Below are 12,044 nucleotides of genomic sequence, written 5' to 3'. Positions count from 1 at the left end.
CAACCTAGTCTTCAGAGGAGTTCTTACCTGAGAAAAGGTGGATAACTTAGCTAAAAAGTATGTTTTTAATATGGATGATGTGAACTTAAAAGTTTTTTTAGTAGCTGTGTTTCAGTATAGTTGTAAGTGTAGTATAGTTTGTAAGCCTACGTACTTTATTTATGCATTTAAAGGCATTATTCTAAGAAAGGGTCTATAGGTTTTTACTTACACACATACACACACACACACACACACACACACACACACAGATGTCCTAAAGCCTACTGCTTGATTTTCAGGGTCCTCCTTAATTCTTCATTTCCCATTTTTTTCCCCAACCTGCACTTTCCATTATAGTCAAGCTATTTTCCTTCATTCATTCATGAACTAACACCTGAGTGCCTTCTATATTCAAGGCATATGTTAGATGCTCAGGAGACTAAAAGCAGCGGAAGACACAGTCTTCTACCCTCAAGGGATTTAAGATCTAGAAGGGGAGATGAAATCATATTTACAAATAATTATAACACAAAGTGGGTAAGTGCAAGGAGGAGGTGGTATTTGAACTTGGCCTAGGCAGGATTTCAGCAGACAGAGGGGATTGACATTCAAGGCCTAGGGAATGGAATGAGCCAGGGTGTAGTCAGGCAACCTCAGGTAACCTGTCTGAGGAGCAGTGACTGTTCTATTTTGATTGGAGCAAAGGGTACAGGAGGGGGAGTAGTGTGAGATGAAGGTGGAAAGGTGGCTTGGACTAAGAGAGTGGATAGCTTCGAAAGCATGGTGTGATGTGAAGAAGAACTGGATTGGAGTCCTGGAGTCTGGTCCTTACTAGTTGTGCGACTTTGGAGAAGACATTTATGTTTCTGAACCTCAGTTTCTCTATCTGTAAAATGGAGATATTACCTCCATGAACCTTCTCATGGGTTTCCTTCAAGTGAAGCACTTTGTAAACTGTGAAGTACTATTTAGACATAAGCTGTTATACTATGTGACATAAACTGTTATACTATGTGAGCATGGCCAAGTCTTGAAGCCTCAGTTTCCTCATCTGCAAAATAAAGGTCAACGGTTCTCAGACTGTGGTTTGAAGACTCTTGGCAGTCCTGGAGACCCTTTCTAGGGGTCTTTGAGGTCAAAACAATTTTCATAATAATACTATAACATTATTTGCCTCATAAGATATCCTGTCTTTTCCAACTACCTATCTGTATGAAGCCAGACTTTTTTCATATACTTCAACCAAAACATATTACAACAGATTAAATATAGAAACAGATATGAGAATCCAGCTGTCTTTTATTAAGCCAGAAATTATATATATATACATATATATATATAAAATATATAAAAGAATGCCACTCTTCTCACTATTTTTTTGTTTTGTGAAATAAAGTTATTTCCATAAAAATGAGTTATGTTAACATTCAATGAGTTTAATATTATTTTTAGTGAATTAAAATATTTTAAAAGTTCATCAGTTTTAATTTTCAAAATGGTGAATAATAATAGATATAACTCACATAAACCAAAGCTCTTTGGCATCCTGAAAAAATTTTATGAGTGTAAAGTGGTCCCAGAACTAAAAAGCTTGAGAACCTCTGGACTAGATTATCTCAAAGGTAGGTGCCTTTCAACCTTGACATTCTGGGATTAGGCAGTTAGATGGTGCAGGGGATGAAGTGCGGTGACACAGAGTTAGGAAGACCTGAGTTCAAATGCACTTGCTGTGTGACCCTGGCCAAGTCACTTAATCTCTGTCTGTCTCCTCACTTGTAACATGGAGATCATAATAGCGCTTACCCCAGAGAGTTGCTGTGGGGATCAAATGAGATAATATTTGTAATCTGCTTAGTATAGTGCCTTGCACATAGTAGGCGCTTAATAAATGATTAAACCCTTCCCTGTCACCCAGAGAAATCCTAATTGGGCCCTGGTGGTCAGCAACATACCCACAAGTTTCTGGAACCAGATTAAAATGTAATTGGAAAATATTTAACGCAATAGATAAAAATACAATAGAGCTTAGATAATGTTAATATGTGGTTTTCTAAGTCAATATTTTGCCTACAGGGATCATTAGACATGGTTTAATGGCCCCCTTTCTATTTGAGTTTGATATCTCAGGTGTAGTATAAAGTCAAGTCTCTTCCCCAAATGCTGGTTTGGGTTTAAGGTAGGTTTTCTGTCGCCTGGAAAGAGAACAAGCGTCCACCCCCTCAGGTGCTGCTCTGTATGCACCTCACCCACACACACTCTAGGGTTCCCTGGAAGTTGTAATGACTCAGGGATTCCAAGGCAGGCCAACCTCCTAGGAAAACCCTTTGGAAAATGTTTCTCATGGCAGGCAGGGTGCCAACCAGGGAGTCCCTGCCGAGATAAAGGGAGGGAACAGAGATAGAGCAAAGGTCTCAAGTTCCCCCACAGAGATATAGAGACCCCTGCTTTAGCCAGCATGTGTGTGTGGCGGGGGGGGGGGGGGGGGGGGAGGGGGGGGGCGGGAGGGGGAGGACTCCTTCAAATAGGTCATAGATGACTGGGAACTCCCAGGAGTCTTCAGAATGATTTTTTTTTCAGGAAGATGTCTGGACAGATGCCTTCCAAAGCATATTGGCATAGTGGAAAATACTGCTAGATCAGAAGTCAGAGAATCTGGATTCAGATCCAAGTCCTGCAAAATTTCCTACCTGTATGATCTTGGAAGCTAGGTGGCAAAGTAGATAGAGCGCTGGGCTTGGAGTTAGGAAGACTTGTCTCCCTGAGTTCAAATCTGGTCTCAGACAGTTATAAGTCACATATGACTGTGGGCAAGTCACTTAATCCTGCTTGCCTCAGTTTCCTCATCTGTAAAATGAGTTGGAGAAGGAAATGGCAAATCACTGCCAAGAAAACCCCAAATGGGGTCACAAAGGGTTGGACATGACTGGAGAAGAACAACATGATCTTGGAAAAAAATCATTTAACCTCTCTGGGCCTTAGTTGGGACTGACTTAGATGCTCCATGAGGTTCTTTCCAACCCTAACATTCTTTGACTCTGTGAGTGCTTTGTAGGTGTCCCACCCCCAGCTTTGGATGCCAAGCTCAAAGCTAAAGTTGAAGGGTCAGGACAACGCAATGTATCAAGGACCACCTTTTGGGCTTTTTCCTCTCAGTCTCCTTGGGAGGGGCTGCTCTGGATCTGGCAAATCTCTTCTGCTTTTAAAGGTTTGATTCTGCGTACTGGCCTTAAGGTTCTGATTGGATGGTGCGGGGTGGGGATGTTTTCTCTGAATCTCTGTCTCCCTGCAAAATTTTTGATGGTGCCCCTAGAAGCCCCTGAAAGCCCCATGGAAATTGAGGGTCTGGAGAGAGTTAGAAGTTCCCCAGGGAGGGTAGTGCCAGCAAACCCATTCTTAGCAGGGTTGGCCACGTGGCTGTATGTAGGAATATCTTATAGCACCTGGGCAGGGGAAATCCCAGTAATAAAAATAATGATTCTTTTCTTTTTGTAAAATTTCTTTATATTTTTAGTTTATGACACTCAGTTCTATAAGTTTTTGATTTCCAAATTTCTCACCTGCCCTCTCCTCTCCCCTTTCCCTCCAAGACAGCATGCAATCCGATATAGGTTCTGCACATACCTTCACATTAAACTTATTTTCACAACAGTCAAGAACAACTAATGTTTCTATATCATTTTAGGCCTTACAATGGATTTAGAATACTTCTCCCCCCTATCTTTGATCTGGTCCTATGATTTAATCACTATAGGGAACTCCCCAGATGGCAACTCCCTTAATAAAAGAGAAATCTATGATCTTAAAGCCTGAAAATGATGGTCTCTATTAGAGTGGCCCAGGATACCAAGCGGTTAAGTGGTTATGTGGCTACTATGTCAGATGCCAGACTTGGACAGTGGTCTGACTCCAAGGAGGGTTGGTGCTGCTACTGCTAATGATAACGATGACAACAAACATTTATATATTGCTTTAAAGTTTGTAAAGTACTTTATATACACACATATATATATATATTATATACATTAACTCAGTTGACCCTCACAATGGCACAGGGAGAGGCCGACGAAGAGGCTCTCTATCCATTCCATTGGTGGAGTGGAAAGAGGGCTGGCATCAAAACCAGGGAGACAGACCAGGGTTCAAGTCCCATGCTTACCACACCCTGGGCTGTGTGATCTGGGCAGTCCCTTAAAGTGCCACTACCTGATACAACTCTCCAGGACTCTTAAATGGCAGAGAAGGTGCCAACCAGCATTAGTAAAGAGAGTTTCCTTAAATGGGAATTCCCTATACAAGAATTGTCAGACACATAGGTCACTTGCTGTACACAACACTACCCAGTACAATGATTAAATGTTATTGGGAAATAAAATATTAAATTGCGATTGGGAAATATTGAAAAAATAAAGATGCAATGAAACATAGATGACAATACATTTAAAACTAAGTCAACATGCAGCCCACGGGGATCCTTAGGTGTGGATTAGTGGCTCCCATTTCTATTTGAGTTTGACACTGTTGTCCTATACCAACGAAATCACAGGTCCGCTCCTTATTCCTTACAACCTTATGCAGCAGATGCTGTTATCAGCTCCTTTGAACAGATGAGGAAATAGAGACTTAGAGAAGTCAAATGCTTTGCTCCAGATTATAAGAGTTAGAACAGGATTCAAACCTAGGTCCTCCCGATATGAAGTCAGGGATGACATCCACCATGCCATCTTGCTGTGTCATGTGGCCACTTCTAGGATCTTGAGGGCATGCTAAGATAAGGGAAGAGGTAGATAGATATTTTTACTGAGGACAGTAGTAATAGTTAACATTCAATCCTTATAAACATTCCGGTGAGGTAGGTGTTGCTGTCATTCCTGTTTTACAGATAGGGAAACTGAGGCTCGGAGCAGTCAAGTGACAGACCGATAGCCTTGAAGCTGACAGATATCTTAAAATGGGGTTTGCACAAATCATGTGACTTCTAAGACCAAAACTCTACACTAGGCCACAAATGCCTGCTGGATGAAAGAGAGAGAAAGAGGGCCGGGGGGGGGGTGATAATTTTATCAGCCACGCTGGATTCTTCCCAAGGCCTATTCTCTCAGCCTCCCCTCCCCACTTTAATTCCTACCTCACAATCCCTGTGTCCCCTACATCTCACTCCTCTGTAGCATCCTGTAGCTTTGGCTGCTTTTCCTGTGCCCCAGAATCACTGTTTTTCCAGTCTGTTCTTCTGCTTGATGGTCCCTCTGCCCACGGTTTGGGGAAACACTGTTGCTCCAGACCAACCCACTCAGCAATTTGGGGTAACTTTCTGAGCCAACTATTTATTTTCCGAGATCCATGGTAACACACTTAAAGTAAGATGGAACACATGCAAATCTATCCCCGAGGAGGCTAAGCCACAAGATTATAAACACTTTCCTGGTCACTATGGGTATTCAGTTTTTTTCTTTTTTTAATTTCAGGAAGAGAAGGCAGAAGGGCAGGAAAAGACTCAGAACCCCCTATTCTCTGTCCTACTCCTAATAGGCCTCTGCTTAGGTGGTCCTAGATGACTGGCCTCCCAGGATCAGGTCAAGTCCTGAGTTTCCACTTATTATAAAGTCCTTTGCTGCAAAGTAGTATCTGGGAATGGAGTGAAGATGTCTGGGGGTAGGGGAGAAGAATGGGAAAGGGGCAGGAGACAGATCAGATCTATCCCAGCCAGGGACTCCGGGGATAGACCAGATCTATCCCAGCCAGGGACTCCGAGGTTTTCCATTGGTGAGTCATGGAATCCTTATCATCAGGGTATTCTCCTTCCTATCCCTACACCCACAGACTCTCCACCCCCAAAAGTGGAAGTGGAGGTGGTGGGGGAGACAGGCAAATCCCGGGTGGCTAGCACCCATCTTACTCTTCCTCAGGGTGGGGCTAGGCAGCCAGGAATCCAGGGTTCCATGACCTGTCTTACCTCTTACCCCATTTCAATTTCCTTATTTGCGCAATGAGAAAAGTCACCCACAGCTTGGCCATGGTGCACTAGATTAGGGGCTGTAGTGATAGAAATGGTGAGTGGGGAGAGGGGTCAGAGAGGGCAGAGGGTGATGGAGGTGAGAGCTTTGGACACTGGATGGGGAGAGGAGGTAGCACAATTTCCCACAAATTGGAGATGAGGAATCACATAATCACAGGATCTGAGGGTTGGAAGAGATTTCAGCAGCATCTGGTCTGCCCCAAACACCAAAGGCATCCCTAGTACACCATACTTGACAATGCGGACCAAGATACTACAGAGTTATCTGACCAACAGGATGCTTCTCTTAAAAGAGACCCTTCCCAGAATAGATGCCAAGATTTCAGAGGAAGATCTTTACTGGGGTGGGAGGTCACGCAGGGAGGTCATGGTTCAGGCCTTTCTGAGGCCATGGAGGTTACGGAGGTTGGTATGGGAGACAAAAGCTTTGTTTGGATTCTGTCCTCTTTCCCCAGCTGCTAGTGCCCTCTCTCCCCAAATTATCTTGTGTACCCTTTGTCTATATTATGGTTATACTAGCATTTGTACACGTCACCTCCCCCATGAGAATGCTTATTTCTTAATGAGTGAGTTCCCCTAAGGAAAGACCAGGGTCCTGGGCTAGAGTCTTTAGAAGGGAACTTGCCAGGTAGAGGAAATCCCCATGATGGCAGCACTTTAAAGGTCATTTCCAGGGCTGTTCCCTCCTCCCTCTTAGAAAAGTTAAAAAAATGTTACTACTTAAGCCCCAGAGCAGCCAATGACCAGAAAATTAAGTTTATTACTCCTCCCTTTGCCACCTTGGTCAAAGCTTTCACATTTATGTTTTCATCTGATGTATGCAATACCCCTGAAGGTAGGAAAGGCATGGAATCATGGAAGGGCCCTCGGATGGTATCTGGTCCAACCTGTACTGGAACAGGAATTCTCTCTGGGCCAGGAAGAGTTCATAGACTGCTTTGGCTGTCTGTCAAAGCCCATGGGCCCCTTCTCAAAATAATGTTCATAAATGTATAAAAAACACAGAATTATGAAGGAAACCAATTATATTGAAATGCAGTTATCAAAATTCTAATAAAAACAAACAATCCAAGTTCATGGCTGCTGTGTTAAGAACCCCTGCTGGCAAATTATAACATCCTGACAAGCGGTCATCCAGCATCTATTGTTAGGGAATACATTCCCCACCAGCCCTTCTACAAGGCAGCCCATTATGCATTTGGGTTGTTTTGATTGTTGGAAGGTTTTTCATTATATTAACTCAAATGTACCTCTTTTTAACTTCTACTCAGTATCCTTAATTCTGCTCTCTGAGTCCAAATGGAATGGCCACTGCTATGAGACATGGGGTCTGCTCCAATCCAAGTTCTGCTATGTAAGCATAATCTCTTTTAGTTGTTAATGTTGTAAATATTTGAAGATAGAAATTAAATTCACCCTAAGTCTTCTCCAGGCTTTACGTGCTACATTTCCTTCAACCAGTTCTCATGTGACATGGTTTCAGATATTCTTACTTTCCTGGAGACTCTCCCCTTCCAGTTTTACAGATAAGGAAACTCATGTCTTCATTTAAAAGCATTGCTTTTGGTACACATAATATATTTGCAGTTTCATGTACAATCATTTAAAAATTATACTATGCTATGGAAATGCTTGTTTTATCGCATAAATTTAAAAAAAAGAAAGACTAAATTAAGAAAAAGGAAAAAAAAGAAGGCTCTAGAAGAGATGAAAAAAATAATTTAAGGCCCTCAGCAACTTTACTTAAGGAGCATTATTTACCACTCCCTGGAAATATCGTATTTGCATGTCAAATGAAGCAGAGGTTAATAAAACCAGCAGTCCCTGGGTATCAGCTTCATTCTGACCTGCTCTTCCCAACAACTCTCTGTCCAGTACTTTGCTACATCCAGCATGCATTGGGTGAGTGAATGGGGTAGTAAGAGGAAGGTAAAGGCCTCACACTTCAGGTCAGGAGGCTTAGGAAGATGGAGGGAAGCTGGGGTTGAGCTGAGGAGAGAGCATGGTTCGTTGGAAAGAATTCTGGACCTGGAGTTGGGAGATCTGGGTCTGAATTAACCCTACTATGTACTGTTGGCTGTGTGACCTGAGTCTTAAGGACCTTATTTATAAGATAAGGGGATTGGATTAGATGATCTATAAAGTCTCTTCCCGCTTTAATATTCTATGATTCTGGGCTGGGGACGTGGTCTCTGGGGCCCTGGAGGAGTTAGAGTTCAGACTCTTAGAAAAGAGGGCCTCTTGGGGGATTGAGAACTGGAATGGAGGGACAATCCTGGGGGTTGCAAGCCAGGGTGACACCTGGGGACCCCTCCCCTCATTTATCCTTCCTCTTTTTCTAATTTCTGCAGTTTATTGGAATTCTGGTAATGGCCACAGGGACCCAGGCTCTGAACTTGAGGTTTCGGAAGGATTGCAATCATCACCACAGGTGCTGTTGCAACAAAGAGCAGGACCTTTCTGAGGAGCTGCTGAACTGGAACGGTATGCCCTCTGCGCTCTTGGAAGTCTCTAGAAATCTGCAGCTCCCAAATGTCAAGGTCGCTGAACCCTCCCAATGCCGGGCCAGCCGGGATGGGCCTCTCAATTCGAGGGCTATCTCTCCCTGGAGCTATGAGTAAGTCCACTGACCTTTCTTGTCCTTCTCACTGCCCTCCCCTTCCCCATGGATCCCCGCTGGACCCCAGTCTCCATTTCTTTCTCTCTCACACACATACAAATATGCATATGTATATGAGCGTTCGTGTATATGTGTGTGCATGTTTGTGTGTGGGTTGTAGGGATGGAGGCACTATCTGAGGCAGTCTCTCCTTGCCTTTTTTTGTTAATCATAAAGAAATACATATATGTATATGTATGTATGTATGTATGTGTGTGTATATATATATATATATATATATATATATATATATATATATACATACATATATCCAAGGTATTATTTTGCCTCCATTAAAGTCCTACTCCAATGCCTCATAATGTCATGGTGGTTACCTTGATTTCCAGAGAACTATGCTAGAGGATTGTCAACTCTGGTAGATCTAACCAAGCAGTAGATCTTTCAAATGCTTGACTTGAAGACCATTCTAGCTGTTTGAAAAGTCTTATTACCAAGGATGATCACAGGGTGATTAATTTTTCAGACCCAGAGACTCTCAATGACTATCTGCTAAGTTATGAGGGAGTTGTGATCTGCATTAGTGGTGGTGACATTGGCCAAAGTCATTGATCTTTGACATATTGATATCATTTCTCCCTATATCTTTATTAAAGTGTCATATAATATATGTTATTGATATTTTTGTCCTATTCTTTCACTAGACCAGGGGTTCTTACCCAAGGGCCATAAATTTGATTTTTAAAATATTTTGGTAATTCTTTTTCAATATAATTGATTTCCTTTATAAACCTATGCATTTTTTTACATTTGCATTTTATTTTATACATTTAAAAACATTATTACAAGAAGGGGTCCATCGGCTTCATCACATTGCTAAAGGGATCCATGACACAAAAATGGTTAAGAACCTCAGCACTAGACTGTTAAATATCGTAGTGGCAGGTAAACTTTGTATCCCCCACCCCGATATGATAAAAGTTCGCTGGATGGATGGATCAATGAATGAATCTCTTCCCATACTCCATGCCAATTCCTTGAACTCCAGAGGGAGCTCTGACTTAGCCCTAATGGTTTGGGGAAAGTGAAAAGGGAATGTCCTGAAACTAAGAGCTGGGTCAAAATCACCCGTGGGTCCCCTAATTATTCACATTTTTATAACAATAGTAATAATAAGTCTAATTTCCATAGTGCTTTGTGATTTATAGGGTACTTGCCTTACAATAAAGAAAACGAGGTTCAGTGACATAGTTGTGACAGAGTTAGGACTCAGCACTAGGTCTTCTGACTCGAAGTCCAGAGTTCTTTACATTACAACATGTTGCCTGTCCATTATTTGTTACAGAACTATTTTGACAGCTCAATTAATATAAAATTCCAAGCCCTGGCACAAGATAAGCCATGAAATGGAGTCCCTTAGTAGGATAAATTTGGGGTTTGGGGCCCTTTTTAGGGGATGCTTGGTGGGGTAGACCCAACCGGAAGCCAGAGCCCCCTGTAGTGGGGTTGCAAGCCAGGGTGAGAACTGGGGTCTCTCTGTTCACCACCTACCACTTTCCGTGGTATCCAGAATACCTTGGATCCCCTTACAATAGTGAATGGCCTAGGGTCCAACTACAGCATTATGGAGTTGTTTTGGTCCCCTCATCTCTTCATGTCCCTCCATGTCTGTCCTCTAAATGTGAATTCCTGGGCCTCTTTCCACTTGGGTTCACGGCACCTACTCTCCCAACAGGTTGGACAGGGATGAAAACCGGCTTCCCCAGGACTTGTATCATGCCCGCTGCCTGTGCCCTCATTGCGTCAGCCTGAATTCAGGCTACAACATGGACCCCCGTGGGAACTCTGAGCTACTTTGGCACAACCAGACTGTCTTCTACCGGCGCCCGTGTCACAGTCATGGCGAGCAGGCGGGAAGTGACTGTTATTACCTGGAGCAGAAGGTCTACCCTGTCTCCTTTGCTTGCGTCTGCGTCCTGCCTCGGATCATGGCCTAGCCCAAGAGTCGGGTGCCAGGAGACCCAGCTCCATGCCTGGGGGAATGCTGGATGAGCACCAGTTTCTGGGCGTCAGGTTTTTCACCTGGAAACTTGGAGCACAGGCGAAGCTAATTGTGATCATTAGCACAACCACCTTGTTCCAGGGCCAGAAGCCTGGTACTCCTGTGCCTTCCCTTTGCCAAACCCATCTACTTACTAAACTCTCTCGGGAAGGTAACAGAAAAAAACTCAGTTGGGGTGCTGAGCATTTGGCCTGGAAGGAAGGTGGGAGCACTCTGGTGTAATCTGCATTTTTCTGGGTGGGTATCTGTGTAGATGTCCCCTTGCAGCCCCAGTCCCGGAGACCCTAGCCTAGTGGTCTGACGGACACCCAGGACGTTGAACTGCCTGTTGGGGGGGGGGGGAAGACTGCAGGAGACAAGCTCTGCCCATTTTAATCTTTGTTCCCCTACCTTCCCTTTCCACCTCTCCTTACTGTTCCAAAGGGTCCTGGTCCCTTCTCCAAACCAACAAGCGTCTATTTAGTGCTTAACTATTGTACTAAGCAATTTGAGAGCTGACTTGTTATGCTACAGAATAATGAATCTGGTCATTTCTGGAGAAGAAGTTCTGGTAGAACATTTGGGGGATTGTTGAAATAAATATTTTTGGAAATGAAAGTAGCCTGTGTTGTTTTTGGCATTCCCTGGCAGCCCTATCCCCACCCTCTATTCCCCAGCCAAGCTTGGGTTTCTCCCCGCCCCATCCCCACCCCCCACAGTACAGCTCCCCTTTTCTGTCCCCAATTTTATCCCCAGTTTTATCCCCCGCTCCATCTCCCTTTCTGGGGCCTGCAGAATGCCCCCTTCAAGATCCCTCCCTTTCCCTTCTCCCCCCACCTCTGTGCCTCCCGCTCCCCACATACCCAGGGTGGGGGTCAGGCTGGCCCTGGCAAGGCAGGGAGGAGAGACAGAGGCGCATTGAGGCTGCCAGCCCTGAACACAGCTGGCTCCTTGTTCCCCAGTGCTGCTCCCCTACCCCCCAACAATCTCCCTTTGTCCTCAGGTCCCACCAGTAGGCCACAACCCGGGCCTGGGGGATAGCCTGGGCTGGGCTCCAGTTTCCTTCCCCACGAGAGATAGAGTAGAGGAAGAGCAAAGGGATCAGGAAAGAAGGAGAGGAGATGATGACGGGTGGAGGGGCAAGAAAGTCATTTGATTCTTCAATGACACAAAAGTCTTCAGGGTTCAGGGCCTTTGGAGTGCTCCAACCCTTTCCTCTTTGATCCCACTTGTCTGTTTCTGTTTTCCTGCCTGTCTCTATGCTTCTTTCTTTGAGTCTCTCTGACTTTACTTCGGGGCGGGGGTTGGCTGAGGGAAAGGGGAAGGCTTAAGCATTTCTCTCCACCCCAATCCTTAACCACCTGGCCCTCCTCCTTCTCCCATCTCCCTGG

General features: G+C 44.2%; 1 protein-coding gene across 1 annotated transcript; it reads left to right on the top strand.

Annotated features, from left to right (window-relative positions):
* Window positions 1-8,364: 8,364 nt before the first annotated feature.
* On the top strand, window positions 8,365-10,609 carry IL25 (interleukin 25). Its single transcript, XM_036736597.1, has 2 exons — window positions 8,365-8,612; window positions 10,348-10,609. Exons 1-2 carry the CDS (start codon window positions 8,365-8,367, stop codon window positions 10,607-10,609), a joined length of 510 nt encoding a protein of 169 aa, XP_036592492.1.
* Window positions 10,610-12,044: the final 1,435 nt, after the last annotated feature.

The sequence above is a fragment of the Trichosurus vulpecula genome, chromosome 8, assembly GCF_011100635.1.
Source record: "Trichosurus vulpecula isolate mTriVul1 chromosome 8, mTriVul1.pri, whole genome shotgun sequence".
In the NCBI taxonomy this organism is placed as follows: Eukaryota; Metazoa; Chordata; class Mammalia; order Diprotodontia; family Phalangeridae; genus Trichosurus; species Trichosurus vulpecula.
This window is presented reverse-complemented; position numbering and strand designations above follow the sequence as displayed.

Excerpts from the sequence above, each read along its gene's own strand:
- IL25 (XM_036736597.1), top strand. The coding sequence starts at position 8,365 with ATGGCCACAGGGACCCAGGCTCTGAACTTGAGGTTTCGGAAGGATTGC. Across the intron at positions 8,613-10,347 it reads ATCTCTCCCTGGAGCTATGA|GTTGGACAGGGATGAAAACC; the intron begins GTAAGTCCACTG and ends CTCTCCCAACAG.